The following is an 18,882-nucleotide window of genomic DNA, read 5'->3' on the forward strand; positions in this document are numbered from 1 at the left end:
GAGTGGGCTTCGGAAGGGGTTCGGCAAGAGCCAAAAAAAGAACTAATTGAATTTTGGGTCTGTTCCATTGACCAAATCCTGTTTTTGTTTTGTTTTTAATTAATAGATTAAATTTGGAGGAGGAATGCACTTAAAGTGTCTTTCGTCCTTCCCTTATTTTCACGCAGCACTTATTAATAGTGAAACTAATTGGCTTTTTTATACTAAAAGCACTTTATGATATGATTTATGAAAGATTCAAGTGCGTTATAAATAAGGACATTGTCGTTAACAAAAACTAGAATTGACCAAACATTTTTGTCACTTGAAATAAATCAAATTACAATTAAAAGAAAAAAAAAGAAAACTCACTGAAACTGTCTTGTGAATTTACAAAACAAACAAAAACATTAAAAATAAAGACTAGACAAGCTACGTTTTCCAATTTCTCTCCACGTCGTTTGGATTTGAAAAAAAAAAAATCTGAATAATTGTTGCATATTTTCGTATGCGCAATATTGGTCGCACGGTCAACTGAGCGCCACGTGACCCCCAACATTTTTGGGTGGAGGAAATAGGCTTTTCCAGCATTAGTGCACAAGTGCACTGCCTCGTGTTTACCTTGGCCTTGTTTGCTTGCGGGGAGCTGCGGCCCTTGTCGCTCTGTGCGTGCACGTTGGTGGGCGGGGAGTGCGTGCCCAGGTTGGCTTGGGACGCCAGGCCGTGCTGCTTGGCCCCGGGGGAGACCTGCATGGCCGCCAGCTGAGCCGCGTACAACTGCTGCAGTGGCGGGAGGGGAAAAGAGGGGGGTGGACGGAGACGGAGGAGAAAGGGGCAGCATGAATAAATGAATACCGGCCAGCAGAAACAAAAAAAGGAGCTAAAAAGCTCACGGAGAAGAGGCCATTAGTAGCCGGGTTTGTTTGTGCCACACAGAAAGGGACATCGCCTCTCCTTCCTACCCTCCCTTCCGTACTACCCTTCTTTCGTAAGCCCCTTGGGAGAAGCGCTAACAGCTTCTCTGACCGGCCCAGAGATGTCCCCTCCAGGTGCATCTTGGGATATCGAGGTCACTCTGAAGGTGAATACCCCCCAAAAGTTATGCAAGCGCAGTACACTTTTCCTCCTACTTTGTTTGAATCCAATCTGCTTTTCGGGAGCAACAAAACAGCTTACCGCCATGATCGAGGCGTTTAATTAAGCGGTATTATGTTGTCTTGCTATTTATGCAATCGTAGTGAATAACGCTAAACAGCGTCTGGCCTGTGTTTGCGACAACTTGGAGGGCGCGTCAGTATTCCTCAAGTTTCTTTCATGGGGCTTAATACAAATCTCCGCGTTGGCCACAAATTGCCGCTCTCGCTTGTGAAGAGTGAAAAACGTCGCTTTTGCGAGGAACCAACAGATGTGTTTGTATATTTGTCCCCCCTCCACTCAATTTAGGAGTTAAGATTATTTATTTCAGACTTTTGTTTTCGGGAATGCAAGTACGCTTCCTTCTTTTTTCTATAGTTTAACTTGCATCCTTCTGTTGGGGCTTGGCGGTCGGCCACCGCCGCTAAACAAAGGCTGCTTATGCAAATGGCCAAGAAAGAGATGCTGTCTTTGCTATTCTCCGTCTTTCTGTCTGTTTGCACCTCTCTCCATCAGCCCTGACAGCCACCGCCGTAACTCCCGATTCCCTCTGCTGTCGTGATACAGACATTTGTCTCTCTTTAGACAAATAAGAAGAGGGAGTCAATCGAGCTGGCGCGCACAGAAGGGAAAAAAAAGAACGGTTTGGTGGGAACTCATATTTGACTGTGGAATAATCTGCTGCCTGTCACTGACAATATTCATTGGGAGTTTGTCACAGATTTTGGAATGAAAGAACTGGCATGGTGAGGTAGTGGTTAGTGTCTCTACTTTACAGTTTGGTGCTCAGTTTCTGTGGCGGCTCGAAATTTAGGCATATGTTTGGTTCAAAACAAGGAAAATGTGCTTTTGATCAGCTTTTAAAAATGCTAATTTATATGGCATGGGATTAGAAATTGCAAATAAATGGACTTCCCACTCTCAATGTGATAAAATTTGGTAGTGTGGTATCTGTAACCTGTTTTCAACTAACTTTTGGGTACCGAATCAAAAACTGGTCTCAGTTTTTAGCTTTTACCCTTTTTAACAAATGACAAGTAATAACAACTTAGTGAGTAAGTAAGCTGTTGGTTAAACATGCTATTAAAAACTGACAGCAATTTTGGCATGCCAATTTTAGTATAAAATGTAACTCGGATTACATTTTTAAAAATACCCAGTGTGTAGTTAATGGACAATTGGCTCTAACATCCAACCTTTAGCAAGCCATATCTGTCATATGGTTAAAGATTATAAAGTGGCAATGCTACTGCTAATTACGGGTCTAAATGTAAACTTTGAAGTGACAGTTTCTGAAGGGCGGGTTTAGTCATAAAAAGTAATTCCAGAATGTATTTAACTCATGCCTTGGATCCATAAATTTATCCAACTAACAATCTTTACAATTATGTATGTTAGAAAAAGTGTAGGCATCGAACAAACTAAACCCTTCTTTTAATTTGTAAGGCCCATTAGAATAATGAGAACCTAATTAGTAAGTAGACTGTTGATGCACAATATGTTGAAAACGTCTTTGTCCGCTTCAGTGACGTTTACAGTAAAAAGATGTCTCCGCTTGTCTTCCCCACTCAGAGGGAAGGAAGTGTAATTGCGGACCACTCGGCAGACAGGAAGCGACGCCACCGGTGCGCGTTGCGACGGAGGGGGGCCGGAGCGGGCTGCGGCGGTCCGCTGACAGGGGCCAGCTCGCTGAGATTGGATCAGCCTGGGCTTCAAATTGTTGCTCTGTGCTGCCCGTCGCCCTCCCTGCAGCCACACCCCCTAGCGAGTAGACCGTAGGCGTTATGTGTGTCCTGCCATATTTGGACCAGTGCTTCAAAGGCCGCTTTATTTGCAGACTGAATTGAGTTCCATTACACGGCCAACTCCTGTCACTCAAAGCTCGCTCAATGGGCTGACAAACATACACACACACACACACGCACACACGCGCACTAAAGGAGGAGAGAGGCACTGCCGAGTACGCCCTGAGCGTCGCCACGACGGCAGTGCATGTCAACAAACAGGAAGTGACAGCACGGAGCCCCCTGGGGTGGCTGGAGGAGCAAAAGTGTGGTGACGCACACACCCGGGTGCTTACACAGGCGCGCACACACATGGTGAATCAACAAATAGGAAGGGGAAATGCAATCATAGTTGTTGGAGGAGAATAAGGAAATTGAAATGTCACTCTTCAGACGCGCGAGTGAGTGTGTGTCGTATCTGAACTGCGACAACCATCTCGTCTATTTTTTTTCTTCCTAATCCCCTAATGTGATAATGTATTTTAAAGCAGGTTCAGTCTACGCATTATTGACAAAATCTCCAAAAGGTGTCATGAGACAACCACTTACTAGTATTTTTATATTTTAGTGAACTCCCACTCATGGTAACTTTAATTTATTAAATACCAAAATAAGATGCACATACTGCTTTGCGAATAATTTAAATTGCATTTGTTTTGTAGCATTTTTGCCAAATTCCAACACAAAGTTTTGTTTATTATGACTTGATACCTGTAAAATTTGTTAGTTTCAAACTGTGAAAACAGTCATGCCCTGATGCTAAATATTCTCACGTTTGAATGTGAACTTCATTGCATTAAAATGTGGAAATTGCATTACAATGCGACCCATAGGGGATTCAACCTTGTCACCTCAATCTTTAAAACTCAACAAAATATATCATTTATCACAATAATCCCATTAGTAAATGAACGTCAAACTGAGCACGTAACAAACTCCTCCGTCCAGATGTGAACGTGTTCTTGTAAATTTACTGAAATTTAGGACAAAAATTGAGGATTATCATGTTTATTCATGTTAGTGTTAAAAATGAACCATAAGAGAGTGGACTAACACTGTGTGATTGTGTGTGTGATTGTTACCATCCTCCTTTATTGTGCCTTGTCTTGTCATCTTAGTGGGTGGCTATTTTTACGTATACGACACTCCTGGATGAATATTCTGCGTTTTTACTCGGATTACCAACTGGCTCTTTGTCATCAAGAGCTTCAGTTAGGCCGCTATTGTTTCCACCGACACTGAAGACCATTGTTCCAGAACCTCTAATGGGTTCCTCTCTGTCTGTCTCGCCCACTTTCCGTCTGAATGCAGGATTGTCGCACGGCAAAGACCAAAGTCGGACTCGGGAAAGTCAATTTAACTCTATGCTAATTGGATGTTTAGCTATGTGAGAAATGCAATTGCCGTATTGATTTCCCCATTGTCGTCCCTCATGTCTTTCGTCACCGTCTCCCCGTTTCCCTCTTGCTCCCCCACCGCCCGCCCACCGCCCGCCTGTCTGTTGTCCGCCTGTCATCCATTTCTCCGGTATACAGCGCGGTAATCCAGGACAATATGTTCCAACATCTGCCTCTCCATATGATGCCTGACCCACGCCATTGACCCTCTTAACCATACACACACTTAGAAACACACACACAATTCACAAAACTCCACTGGATTTTTTTTTTTACTTGCACACCACCTACCGCCACCCTCACCCCCACCCCCTCACCTCGCCTAAGTGCATTTATATCCACGGGTCTCGCCTGTCCTTCTCGGCCTATTTGTGTGGATAATATCAATAATATCAAGGGTCAATAAAAGAGCCAGATTAATACAGTCTAATGCACAATGTCACACTCATCCCCCTCCAGATTAAGATGCTAAATGCCAACCTTGTGCACTCGGTAGCCAGGAAAAAAATTGCGCAGGATGTGGCATTAAGCCGACATTGAGTGTGAGAAGGACTCCCATTTGTACTAACGCTTTAAATCGTTAATACATTTTTCGCAGAATGGCAAACCACTCAAAGGATACTTTCGTGTCATTACCGGAGCGACGAATCGACATTCTTCAACGATTTAAGAAATGTTATGCTCGTGCATTCAAATTTGCAAACAAGTCTTGATAGGTAACCCTATTTTTTTTTACTACTGAGTCGCATATATGGGAAAACCATTTTCACGTTGTAAAAAAACATCACTCATAACCGTCGCAAAAAGTCACAGACCTAGCCAAACCTTAAAAAATAGTGCAACTAGACCAGAAAATATGTTGCCCCCTACAGTAACCTGAAGACCAAATACTTAACTAATGACATGACCCCCAAAAGAAATCCCACCATATTTAGACTCGTTGAGCCCTTCCAAATCTCTGACAAAGCCTTAATCTCAATGCGAGTGCCTGAAAGATGTTTTCTTTCTTTTTTTCGGGGGCGGACAAAGCCGAGATTTGAAGCGAGTCAGAACACTGCGCAACATATGGGCGGCTAGATTGCAGCAGTGATCTGAGGACACGATCGACGCGCACACTCGGCCGAGTCATAATGAAATCAGCAGCGGCGCTGGCAAACGTCGGCGCTGATAGAATTTCCCACCACTTTCTTATTCCTCCCGTGGTGCGTGTTTGGACCGACAGGTGCAGGTGGATTGTCGCGGCCTACCGCTTGAACTTCATTTAACCCGAATGCGTCAGCGGGCCGCTGTGCAGAAAATGCCTTTTTGCGCGTTTTTGTCACTCCACGTGCATTTTATATCCGACTAGATGTGTTTTTTGGTCGATGTTTGAGCACCCTACCTGTAGCTGAAGGGGTCCCAGACCTGGTGTAGCAGCGGCAGCCGCCGCCATTGTGGTAGGAATGAGCTGGAGAGGGTACGGGTCACCTGCGCAAAGAAAACACCAATTCATTGTTTTTTTTTTTTTTTTTTAATCAGATATTTAAAAGCAAACACAGGGTTCACAAGTAGCCGTTAAATCCCTGTTTTTCTGCTTGCCCTCACTCATCTTCTATCCCCATCCACGCCACCCCGTCCTTTTCTCTGCAGCTGTTAAAGCTGCCCTTTGTGCGCCGGGTCCTTAATGAAAAGCATGATTGTGTGTCTTCCTTCCCTAATACCCTCTGACAAAGAGCGGTGAGGTGAGGGGATTTCTGATAAAGCGGGCAGCCGTGTTGTAATTAAGAGCCGCCACCACCGATTGCACTACTCTCTCGCTTTTCATCATTTAAAATGTATATAGTACATGTAAAATATATATATATTTCAAGTCTGCGCTTCCTGTCTCGTATTGTCATTGGCACTCAGCGGACGCTCCATTAGGTACACCTGCACAAACTAATGAGAAGCACAGTAGATAGGCGTCCAATCGTGTGGTTGTGTGTATATATATACATATACACACATACATATATATATATATATATATATATATATATATATATATATATATATATATATATATATATATATATATATATATATATATATATCCTATATTCTGTCAAGGAGGAAAAAGTTTTAGTGATAGTGAGCATGCAGGGGCAGATATCTGTAATTACTTGGCAGGACCGTTAAAGGGAGTTGCTGATATACTTAATTGTCATGCAAAGTAATTTTAAAATTATGGAATGAAGTCTCTATATTAAAAAAAAGATGTTCTATCACTGCGTTTTGACCTGAGAACGTCTTTCATCCTTTAACCTCTAAAACCTGGACTTAAATAATAGACTTAAATATGTACAGTAACGTGTGTTTGTCCTGCTCTGAGCCAACTTTCCTCCTATTGTTCCCTATACTGTGTGGTCCTCAAATATATTTCTGATAAAAAAGGCAGTGGTGTGCCGTCAGGGCCTTCAAAGCCTTCTCTGCTGGCCTAAGAAATATCTGAATCACAGACTGATGTTAATTATATTTTGTCCATGAATACATTAAATAATTCCAAATTGTCTGTTAGCTTCCTTTCATTGCTTTTCCCCCTGGTTGCACTGCTTCCAGATGTGTGTTTTCATATTGAAGCATTTAACCAATCACATTTCAGCCATTATTTGTTGCCAGGGTCAGAAATCTGCCTCAAGGCCTTCACAATCAGTTCTGCAGGCTCTGCTGCATTAAACAAGCTTCGATAAGACTGTTGCTTTAACCAATCAGATTTCGAGTTGGCAACACCACAATGCCTTCTCACAGACGTAGGATACGTCATTTCCTTCTCGCAGGCGTAGGGATACGTCATTGCTTTCACCAACTATGATTGGCTAGTGATAGAGTGGACTAGCCAGAGCTACCAAACTGTATCTGAAGCGAGCTGCACAAGCAAATATATTGTTGTGTTGATTTAAAGCCATTTTCAAGACGGACTTTTCAAGAAAAAAAAAGCTGGACATCATTAAGAAAGGTCGGACAACTCCCAAGCAAGCAAGCCTGTCACAACCGGGAACGAACATTTTCAGTGCTAAATAGAATAAAAACGTATGCCAGAAATATGACAGGATAGGCTCGACTTTCAGCATTAGCTTCGATGGCGATAGAAAAGAAGGAAGAAAGAAAGGATATTGTGTACAGTTAAAATGATTTTTGCTGAGTAAAATATGGATATATTCCTAAATAATATTTCAATTGTATGAAATTCCCAGGGGAAAGTCGTCCTACGGGCCCGGTTCTGATATCTGAAAAGCTCCAGTGCTTGTATTTAAGCTCCAGTGTTTGTATTTAATCAATAAATGCTGCTAGGAAGTGGATTTTACCAAATTTTAGTGCAATTTTTGCCGGTTCGCCATAGACGTCCATCGCTGTCTTTTCTCTGGAAAATCACCCCCCTGGCCCGGTTGTAATGTCTGAAAAGCTCCAGTATTTGTATTTAACAAGTAGGCTTTTTGTGTTGTGTTTTTGTGTTAATCAAGAAATGCTGCTAGGAAGTGGGTTTTACCCCATTTTAGTGCAATTTTTGCCGTTTCGCGTATGGACGTATCATCGCTGTCTTTTTCCCGGGGAAATGATACTCTGGGCCCGGTTCTGATGTCTAAAAAGCTCCAGTATTTGTATTTAATCAATAAATGCTGTTTTCGCCTGGATTTTACCTTCATCTCTGTCTTTTCCCGGGAAAATCACCCCCTGGCCCGGTTGTAATGTCTGAAAGGTCCAGTATTTGTATTTAATCATTAAATGCTGGTAGGAAGTGGATCTTACCCCATTTTTGTGCATTGATTTATTGATTATTTCGCAGGTGTAGCTGCAGTAGAGGTTTTATGGCCATAAAATAGTTTTTGCTGAAGGCGTCACTAGGAAATGCACGGACCGCCACTGAAAAAAGGGAAATATATTTTTTCTTTGCAAAAATAAATATTGAAAACACTTTTTGTGCTCTGCCTGCAGGGACGCAATGACAAATGGAAAATGGAGAAAAACAAATGAATATTTGTTGTCAACACAAAGAGAGAAAAAAACCTGAGTAACTTCTTTTTTCTTTCTACATTGCTTCTCCAAGTTTGTTTTACACACACTCACTGCCAACTCTCCCACTCATAATGCATTGGCCATTCTGATCCACTTTTCCCCCTTCTTGATATATTTCCTTAGTATTGGGACTCAAAATCAGCTGACTCGGACTTGGACTCACATGCAAAAATATGTGATTAGGTCAATAGCATTTTTTTTCCAAAATACTTGTTGGCGTTAAGCTAATTGATTTTTGTTTGACTAATCTATATGAAAACCCTGCATAAAGACGAGCCCACCACCTGACCGCGTCTTTAGGTGGGCTTCAATGGTGTGGGTGGCTCTATTAAAATGAAGCCGAATTGTTAGGGGAGCTCTGAAATCCTAAAAGGTTTTTCTTGCTGCGTTTTTTCCGCACACACTAGAGTCCTATTTGTGGCAGTGTTTATTTTTTGTCTTTGCGATATCGCAAACGTGTCCCTGGCTTCCACGGCTGCGCGCATACGTGGGCTGTACGTTTGGAAACCCGTTCTGGCTGCAGCCCGCGTTAATGTGAGGACAACCTGGGGCAGGTCACATTCCCACCCTCCATTTTGATACCCCCCCATGGAGCGTTTATTCCCAGCCATCCCCTGGCAAGTGCCTGTTTCTCTTTCTCTCTCTTTTTATCGTGGTAAACAACACATTGCCACGCAGCCGGCGTGTGATAGACCCAAAAAAAAGTTTTTTTTTTAAAGAGAAATTATTATATTCAGACTCATTGACTTGGGTGAGCTTGATTAAGTAAGAGTGCCACTCACTGCAGCCAGGTTTGTAGTTGAAGCCAGGGGGCATGAGGAAACCCTGCTGGGCCGCCGCCAGGGTTCTCTGGTCTGGGGGGAAGACAGGAATCATCAGCGGCGGGAGTTGGCCTTGGACCTGCTGAGAATGCAGGGAGAGAGAGGGAAGGAAATATAGATATTACTATGGGGAACAATATGAGCTACATGATAATGCTAATTACGCTGTTAGCACTTGCCCACAATTATAATTACAGTTGCTACATATTTTTTAAATACGTACATATTTTCTGTATGAAAAAGCGCATATTACGTATGCCGTTTGTCATATTTTCTTAAGAAAATAACGAACCCTGGAGGCTGTGGATAAAAACTGAGATTGGTTTTGGATTCTGCTCCCAAATATTCGATAAAATCTTATTGACAGCGTTAGTCATACAAGCGGAGGGCAGGAAAGATTAGGGTATGAAAAGGCAAGGTGAGTGCAACATTTTAATTCAGAGTTAAAAACGGCAGCGATCAGTTGTATTCATTCAACAACCAAGCATGTAGGTCATTGTACTGGTTACTTTCCATAAGATAACACATTCATATAGATCATGTGACATATGGAACACACACATGACATCAACACGCATGCGCTTCCTGGAGTGCGGACGGTTCCCAGCAGCTGGCCCTTTCCTCATGTTTGAAAGACGGCGCGTTTTCATTGAACCCGGGCGCACACATTCACTGGCACGCTCCGAAGTAAGCATATCGCCGCTCTTCGGCAGAGAGCCACGCGACTTCACAAGGTTTCGGGAGCTTTTAAAAGGAGGCGAAGAAGAAAAACTCCGATCAGGCGTCTTTGGCAGAAGAGCCAAGAGAGCGCGAAGAAGAAGAGACGACGGGGGAGTCGGGAAAAGAGAGAGGAGGAGGAGACAGATGGTCGCACAAAGCAGCGCGCTGCCAAAAACGACGCACAAAGGCACGCGTGTGATGGACGGACGTACAGTTTGAGATGGGAGAAAGGTGACAGAGGGACGACGAAAAAAGATGCAAGCTGCTTACGTGGGGAGAATAGGACAAACCCGTCTCACTTTCGCGATAGAAACGCTTTGGAAAAACAAAGATTAGCCCCTGTTTAGAAAACTCAACCAAAAGCGCTAGTATAAGTCTTACCCGAGTAGAAGTCGTAGAAAAAGAAAAGTGCAGTACGTAATGCTTTGATGCCGATGACATCCCCGAACAGGATAATAGTCGGGTAAATGGCTGATGTGGGGAAAATGGATGTGAAATAGCTCAATCATAAAGATTCGCCAGGATATCATCCAGTCACATTTGAGTGATAAGGGCACCTGAAGCGGTGCTTTGCGACGAAAAACCCTTTTACCTGCGTCTCCGTGAGTATAGTAAATACTGTGTCTCCTCCTGCGTCCTCCTGTGTGTCGGCATGCCAACAACACTGCAATCAAACTCTCCCGACTCGGGGGAATAGCGCTCTCTTCCAGCGCCCCCCTCTCGCCCCAAAAACAATAATTACACCAGCATTTTTTTTTGGTTAAGCATAAACCGCGCAACGCCTTTGCGGGATCAGAAAGCGAGAGGCGTTCCAGCGCGGCGCTCGGACAGGCCCCCCGCGGGGACGAATCACAGGCAGAACAGTTCCGCTTTGCCTTTCAGGCCTAATTGGACATATGCTGGAGTGGAGCTGGCTAGGGATACTGTAACGCGCCATCGGGAGGAGGAGATAGGAGACGCCACATACGCGGGCGAATGACATCTGCGTGGCTTCGCTTCGTCTCATTGCGAATGAAAATATCACATAAGAGCCTTTGTAAGATCCTTCTCGCCTCTGCCGATGTCAGCTTTCATTGGAACGCACACCTAGCGAGGCGGCGTGCAATCAGGAGACATGAATTCTCCGACAATTGTGATTCACCACAATAGGAGAAAAAAGATCAAGCAGCAGAAGAGAGGAGAATAATTCCCAACCCATATGTTGCTGTAATAATAGTCGACTTAACAGCTGTTGGGCTGCTCAGTGGCACGGCACACAAGGCGAAGTCACGTGGGTCAAAACCTCCACATACTGGATGGGATGAATCGTGGGATCGCCCGTTTTGGAGAGGACAGACTCCCCCAAGCTTGCTGAACTGGGGAACATATTTCACGTGAGATGGTTCTCCACAATGTCAGAATTCTAGTGTCGCAATACAAAAGACTTGCAATTTAGTCAATTTACTCATATAAACTGCTAGTTTTTTCTCTTACTTTTGAACAAATTCATTCATCCATGGTATTCCAGCTTGGACGGCACTGAGAAACGAGTCTTTTGTTTTTTGGTTTGTTCTCCATTAAATTGATTCGGAGTTGCATCACGTTTCTAGAAATTGCCAGGGCATCGAGTCTGCGCCGCACTACCTCAACATCATTTTCCAAGACGTGGAGTCCCCCGAAAGCGAGAGACAAAAAGTTTGACAGAAAGGAAAAGAGACGCTCGCGTGAGAAAGCCAGGCCACATCTATCAGACAATCTCCACATCTTCACGCATAAAGGACGAGGCACATCTGAAAACAGCAGGCACTTCAGGGAATAACACTCTCGCCGGCTTCCCTTTCACATCAGTCCCAAAGTGAACATGAAAACCTTACAACAGCACAGACAAAACATCACACCGCCGCCTCTGTAGACTTTAGACGGCATTGAGACGGAGGCGCTTTTAATCTCGCCAATCCCTCCCCCACATCCCAGCGCCATCAAACAACCAACGCACGTGTCTGAAAGACAAACCGACGGACAAACGGGAGCCCATCAAGAGGAAGCGTTTCTAATCAGTGCTAATTGTTTGCGCGGAGTATCTAGAGGGAAAGTGAGAAGTTTCACAGGGCCACGGAGGACAGGAGGAACCGTCCTGTCGAGAGAAAGTTCTCGGCGGCAGATAGAGCGAACAGAATGAACAAGAGAGAGAGAAGGAGGTGCGGCGTGGGGAGCAAGAGTTGAGAATAATTGGCAGTGAGCGGAGACTGCGTTCACCACGCGCCAGGCGGCACAGCTTGAACTTAAAGCGCCGTCGCGGCATAATGAAGATGTGGCCGCTAATTAACATATGGGGTGCGAAACAGGTTGGTTGGCACACGGCGCGCTTCTCCCAAACAAAAAAAAACGCCAAGGTAAAGTTATTATTGGGGAGTAATTAGCTCTGTGAAGTTAATGCTCTCAACAATAGCTGCCAGCGCCGCACAATATGGCCTGCATCTGAGCGCGTGAAAAAAAAAATTGCCCCCGCTAAAGTGCCAGTCCCTCGGCTAAAATCTGTTGGCGGCCATATGCTGCAGCAATTAATGCAAAACCTGGGTGACCTTTTGCTGAACACGGGAGAGAACCAATAATTAATTTGAAGCAAGAGAGCTTCTAATGTCGCTCCATTAACTTTCTATGTATGGATGATGGGCCAGTCTGTTGTGACATTGGCGCTGGTTTTAGGGTTTTATCAGAGATGCCCATTCATCAACTACTCATTGTGCCGTCCTTTGCCGTAACTAGTATTTTTGGAGAGGTCTGTAGTTTGTGAAGGTCCAAAAGGTTGGATGAATCAGACAAAAGCATTGGAACAACTACTAAGGCAATGTTATCCAGGATTTCACACTTATTGGAGTATAGTAAAGGGTATTGTCACGGTCTTGTCTCAATTTTGACTGCCAAAAGTCTTAGTTTTGTCTTGATCATTATACGTTCTGGTCTCCAGGAAGTCTTGTTCTAGATTAGCCTTGTTATGAACACAACACTAGAGTACATTCTGTTCAAAACCGGTAACAAAAGTAGTGATGTCCTGATCAGATACACAGTATCGGTGCCCGATTCGGCTATTTTTAGCCTATCGGATTAGGTCTCAAGATTGGACCCAATCTAGTTGTTGCGTGTGTTTCCAGTACTATCTTGCATTTCAGCGTGCTGTAAATCGAACCAGAGTGTGACTGCTTTTTGTTCAAAACTTATAACTGTGACTGCACCATATTACATTTGTAAACTGACCATTTTTTGGAGGAAGTATAAGCAACACTTAAAAATGGTCATTTACTGGTTATAATGTTTTTGACATTATTTTTTATCGTAAAAATATGGATTAGTATTGGCAAAACATATCTTTAAATCTCATGAGATCGAGGGTAAACTATTCCTATTAAGATCATACATTGAAGCCAACATATGTCTAGTTATCATGTTAGGAATTACTGAGGAACTTAAAGCTTCTGAAGGCCGGTTGCCATATTCCAAACCCTCAACTCTTCGAAATTGTACCTTTTAAAAAAGAACGTCCTATCTGCAGGGAAATCCCAAATTGTGCCTGTAGCTGTTTAATAGAGATTAGACAATTATGCAGATGATTGGATTCACTGTTTCAGTTTGAGTGTTGTGGCATGTGTGAAAATGAATGAAATCCTTTGCGAGCTTGTGACTACGCCAGGTAGGTCAAGTGATTAAGTTAGCAATGCGGGTTAAACTTAACGAACGGCTTGTTAGTCGCTGTCTATCTGGACTCTTTTGAAGTAGTCAAAGCATCAAGCTTTACCCATTTGACCATTTTTTTTCCTTCTCTGCCCCCATTAAGCTTTTTTTCTTGCGAGTGTGCTTGATGAGATAAAAGATAAGGTAGACGGAGAGAAGTTGAGACACGCTAAGCCGTGCGTTTCGCTCCGGTGACTTTCTGATTCATTAGCCGGCGAGTTGTCCGTGTCCCCTCATCTTTGTGTTTCAATCCTTGTGTTGCCTTCTATTCTTCGCACGCTCGACATACACCCCCAGACGCTACGCAGGTGAGCGCCTTTCATCCCCACCGCACTTCCCGGCACGGCGGCCACCGGGGGGAGCCTCGGAGACAAGTCGCCTAATTAGAACGAGCGAGAACACGCTCACCCTTTCGAACCTAACAAGGAGGCCCTTGGCAGGGGGTGCAGAAAGAAGCATGTTTGCATCTCCAAGCGCGCACATGGCCGGAGAATAAAGCCTTGTATCGTCTTAGAGTGAGACAACGTAAGGATCTGTTTCACCGCGTTCCAATGCTTTCTTTGGCTTGATGATGAATCTAGATTTTTTTTTCAAGATTAGCGGAAAGAGGGGGGCCATTGGTGCGTTTACGGTTACACGCATGTCTAGTTGAATTTTAAAAGATGCGCTTTAGTGGGCTAGATTCAGGACTTTGCAGGATTATCATTTTTTGCACTACTTTGATTTTACCTTGATTCACGAGTGTCCAACCTAAATTCAAATTCGCTTAGTGAACCTAAAATTACTTTGAAGTCCAATCACCGTCTTTTTTAGCACATATTGTACTTAAATGATTTGCAGTCGACCTCCACTGTACTACTCCTCGTAGACTGCATTTGTCTAACGGCCCATTAACGATGCCAATTCCAGGTAAGAATGAATTAGCAACAAACAAGTCAATCGCTGACTTCAATGCAGACGAGCGCAAAATAACTGTGGTTGGATCATATTCAATGGCCTATTTAGTTGACGCAGACATAGTACGCTTCAATTCTGGAACTCCGGGTTTTAAAAAAATAAACAAAGCAAAGCGGATGCGAGGACAATAAATAATTTGTCCTCCTTCCACAAAGATGTGTGGCGCTCTCCTCCCTTTTTCATGAGCTTGATCATTCGTTTCATTTCATCACCTCGTCCAAGTGGACGCTTGAAAGCATTCTTCACAGTCCTTTGGGGGTTTCGGGCCCAACAGAGCCAATTCACACACACACACACACACACACACACATACACACACACATGCGCACTACAAACAGAGAGAGACACAAGAAGGGACAGCTGAACTCGGCCTCGTTAGGGAGAAACACAATCACAAGGGGCTTATCATACAGACACAAAACACGCACACACACCCCAACATAGTGAACCTGGTGCCCTCAATCTGGCAGGCCATTGTAGTGTGGGATTGTTCGGACAAGCTCCTCATGAATGATTAAGCATCGGGCTTTCTCCAATGACTCTTTGATGCCCATGCACTCCCCGTTTGATCACGGGGCATCGTTTTCTAGATACGAGCAAACGTACGCTCGCGGATGCCTACAGCTGGCCCCTCCCACCCCGCGGCATGTGAGAAGCTATTGTTAGGGGGCCCGTTCGACGGAGAGATGCTTGTTTGGGAAAAGGTTGCAAAGTCATGGGAAAAGAGCGCTTTGTCTCGGCGGGGTCGTGAAGGAGTGAATCATGAGCGGACGTGTTTATAGCTTGACACACACAGCTGCGGCAAATGCACGCATACGCACGCGTGTGCGCGCACAGGCCAAGACAAGCGAGATCCAGAACACATGGACAAGTCTTCCCCGGACGACACAATTGCGAGGGCCCAAAAAAGAGAGAACAATTTATAATTGAAGGCGCACAAAGCAAGTAAACACAGCTGCTTTACACCACAAATGCTATCACAAGGCGCCTTATCACATAAATTGCTTATGGGCAACTCGCGGGGGGGGTTAAGAATGTGTGTGTGTTCCGACTTGGACAGGGCAGCTCGCCGATACAAAGCCGGCCTTTCTCAGCTCAAAAATCAGTGTCATCTGCCTTTAGAAAGGCCCGAGCTATTAGTTCCGAGCCACCTGGGCTAACATAGAGGCTCCAGTGTCGCGCCCCAAAAAGGACAATGCTTACATTTTTTTTCAAATCGGTTAGCTCAGTCCTGCCTGAATTTGTTTAACGCGACTGCATCTGAGGCCCACTGCCCAAACTACGATGACAATGTGCCACTTGTACTCTGGAAATATATATTCTATCATGTTGCTACTAACTTCAATTTTCCCAAAAAGTTCACGTTTGGGCATTGTGTATGTGAGGAACGTTGACCTGAGCCTTCAATTTGGCTCATTACTGAGGCAAACTACAAAATGCCCTTCCATGCGCACACTAGTGCTGATGCAGACATTATGAATCATACATTAACAGGCACAGGCATAGCAACCCATGCATCATCATCATCATCATCACATGGTTGCACGCTCACAAAGCGGCCTCACCTGGATTTGCTGCTGCAGGAGGTTGATTTTGTGCTGCTGCTGCAGGAGCTGCTGCTGTTGCCGGGCAATCTGGGGACAAAAACCAGCACATTGTTAAAATATACAGAATAGGGATGGCCCATGTGTATGGGAAGTGGGGCGTGCGACACGTGGGCGGGTCTCGGATGCCCCGCTCGCACGACAGAGGGAATGAAATATTAACGAACGGCTCTCATCTGGTCGCAGCTCGCAGCCAAAGGGTCAACGCTGTCGCATCGACACACTTAGCGACAAGAGTCCGTCTGGCATCATTGTGTTAAGCCTCGCTCTAAACTGTTAGTGATGCACAGGAAATATCTATATGAATACCCGGCAAATATAATATCGCTCATTTCACGTCTGCTATACCGTATTCTCCCCAAAAGTCGGTGTCACCAAATTCCTGGTTGTTTGTGACCCCTTAAAAGCACAAGCGGGTAACCCATGACACTTAGAAATATTCGTCATTCCTCTACTTGTTTCGTTTGAGATTTCGCTCGCTATTGTTGTGGAAGGAAGGATTGCGTACCTGGTCCTGCTGCTGCTTGGCCAGCTCCATCTGCTGCCTCTGTTTCTCCATCTGCGAGGCGGCCAGCTTCTTCTGCTCCTCGTGGGCCGCCAGGAGCTGCTCCCTCAGGCTGCTCAGCTGGCCGATCATGCCCATGAGTTGGCGCTCTTTCTCCGCCAGGCTGTCAGGGGTACCTGGACAAGAGAATAGGAGGCGGTTTAGCGGGATTCTTGGAAGGAAACTGACTTGAGGATGTGTGTTTGTGTTCGGTCTCGGCAGGCAAAGTTTGTCCAGAATCCAAATGCGGATGTCTTCTAACCAGAGGCCAGAGAGGATTGTGGGAGTCGGGTCAAAAAGGGCAAGGAACAACAAAGTAATGTAAAGCTATCCGTGGCTCGTTGTGCCATCTAATATATGACCGGTTTGGGGTTTTAAGGTCTCTCCGACGGAAGGTGTGTTGTAAAACCAGATGTTGACTCGTTTTTTTTTTCCTGGGTAATTACTGCAGAGCACATCCATCATTGTCTTTATTGCTTCATTGACGTTGAAGAAAAGGGCCAGGAGAGGAAACATTTGTCAACAGGTTAAGCAAACTGAAATTCCACAAGGAAAAAACGGCTACATTTTGAATTGGAGCCTAAGAACAGTAGCTATTAAGCCTTTTGTGTTTGCGAGAAAGAGAGAGAGAGAAGGAAAGTGTGTCTGGTCTGTGTTTACCCTGCAGTCAACCCGCCTTCTGCTCACATTTAGCATGGCCTGACCCTTGACCTCTCAGATCCTGACATACCAGCTCCATTACACACACACACACACACACACTTACATGCATACACAATTACGTATCCAAACACACCAGCGCACAAGGCCTAAATCATTCAACAGGATGTAGTTAAAGAGAAGCACAATCAGCGCGGGGTCCTCATGTCTACTCATACCCACCGGTTTGATGCTATATATCGCGCCTGTCAATGTGTGTGTGTGTGTGACAACTACAATCCTCCATTGTTCCTCAGCTGCTACCTCAAAAGGGCTGCATTCCTGCAACAGTCGGGCCAGATGACAGCCAGAAAAATAAAGCGGGGATGGAAAAAAGAAGGACATGCGAAATGGAAGGGGAGACAGTGTGCTACATGGAGCCTGACCCGGCCTTTTACCGTGGGGGTAAGGTGAGAGTGGTTCGTTTTTTTTCCTCCCGGTTGGTAGTCGCCCCAACCTATCGACGCCCCACCCTTTCTTACATACGTCCAGTCACCTCTCCCTCACTTCGCCCACCAACAATGAACAATAACGGCAACTGTAGTGAGCGCTGGCTGCTGGAAAAATAAACAGGCCGCTGTCCTAACGCACAGACGCACCTTTGTAAAGCCAGAAAAAGCCAAACGCTCGTGTGTGTGTGTCACCAAAGCTGACCAAGACAAGAAAGGGTCCAGTGTTCAAAAACGTTGGCCTGTTCAAGTAGAGGGGGGGTGAGAGGGTATAACTTAAAGGGTAGTAGGGGTTAGCTTGTAAAGGTGAAACGATGGATCAAAGGACGCTTTCTTGTCTCCGGGGGGGGGGGGGGGGGGGGGGGGTCAAACACATGCACCCACGCACATCCATGCACAAATGCAAACACGGTTAAACTGGAGGGGGAGGGGGCGTACAGACACGGAATGTGTGTGATGAGATGTACAAGACAAAAAGTGTGTGAAGATGAAGCTGCTTTTCATTCTTTCCCTGCATCCGATGCGAGGCTTTAATCAGTAAGGCAGACGGACAGACAAAGGGCCCCCACTTTCCTAGAACTTTTACCCCCCACCCCTCATCTTCACATCAGCTTTGTTTCTTCAGCTGCTGTGAAGAAGAATCGATCATTGAGTTCTCCCCTCTACGGCGTGATTACTATAGCCCGAAAACTCTCCACGTAATTAACCAATTTGTAACAATGCAATGCTTGTCACGCTCAGTTTTTGGCTAATTAGTGACCGCCCATCCCAGCCTTCCCAAGAGGGAGGCAAGAGGGCAAGACGGAAGCAGAAAGATCCACGAAGTCTGGAAGATTATTAGCAAGTATATTCACATGAGGGGGGGGGCAACCCAGTTAGTGTAAATAAGTGGATTACAGTGATTAGTTTGATTTAAGTGTTTACTACACGGAGGAGTACAGTTTGATTTTCCTATTGACAAAGCTGTATACAATTTGCTTGCCTACGGCTTGCTTGGGCAAAATCCTGCCAACTTTCTTAATTTCTATCATTAGTGCTGTCAACGTTAACTTTC

At 44.9% G+C, this 18,882-nt stretch overlaps 2 protein-coding genes across 15 annotated transcripts in view; one reads left to right on the top strand and one right to left on the bottom strand.

Annotated features, from left to right (window-relative positions):
* The window catches only part of LOC144069111 (uncharacterized), a 163,081-nt gene that overhangs the window by 27,854 nt on the left and 116,345 nt on the right, over nt 1–18,882 (top strand). For 2 of the 3 annotated variants that reach the window (XM_077594224.1, XM_077594225.1), the window contains exon 3: nt 17,637–17,789. The exons of the other annotated variant lie outside the window; for it this stretch is intronic. In XM_077594224.1, the coding sequence (XP_077450350.1) occupies nt 17,637–17,789 (153 nt within the window). The remainder of the gene's footprint in view (nt 1–17,636; nt 17,790–18,882) is intronic. 3 annotated transcript variants of the gene reach the window in all.
* sox5 (SRY-box transcription factor 5) overlaps nt 1–18,882 on the bottom strand; it is a 63,138-nt gene that overhangs the window by 13,885 nt on the left and 30,371 nt on the right. For 8 of the 12 annotated variants that reach the window (XM_077594215.1, XM_077594216.1, XM_077594211.1 and 5 more), the window contains 5 exons: nt 16,645–16,817; nt 16,098–16,166; nt 9,109–9,229; nt 5,676–5,761; nt 601–759 (listed from right to left, as the gene is read on the bottom strand). In XM_077594215.1, the coding sequence (XP_077450341.1) occupies nt 601–759; nt 5,676–5,761; nt 9,109–9,229; nt 16,098–16,166; nt 16,645–16,817 (608 nt within the window). The remainder of the gene's footprint in view (nt 1–600; nt 760–5,675; nt 5,762–9,108; nt 9,230–16,097; nt 16,167–16,644; nt 16,818–18,882) is intronic. The other 4 variants (XM_077594214.1, XM_077594217.1, XM_077594218.1 and 1 more) reach the window with 1 other exon arrangement.

Source organism: Stigmatopora argus, chromosome 23 (genome assembly GCF_051989625.1).
Source record: "Stigmatopora argus isolate UIUO_Sarg chromosome 23, RoL_Sarg_1.0, whole genome shotgun sequence".
Lineage (NCBI taxonomy): Eukaryota > Metazoa > Chordata > Actinopteri > Syngnathiformes > Syngnathidae > Stigmatopora > Stigmatopora argus.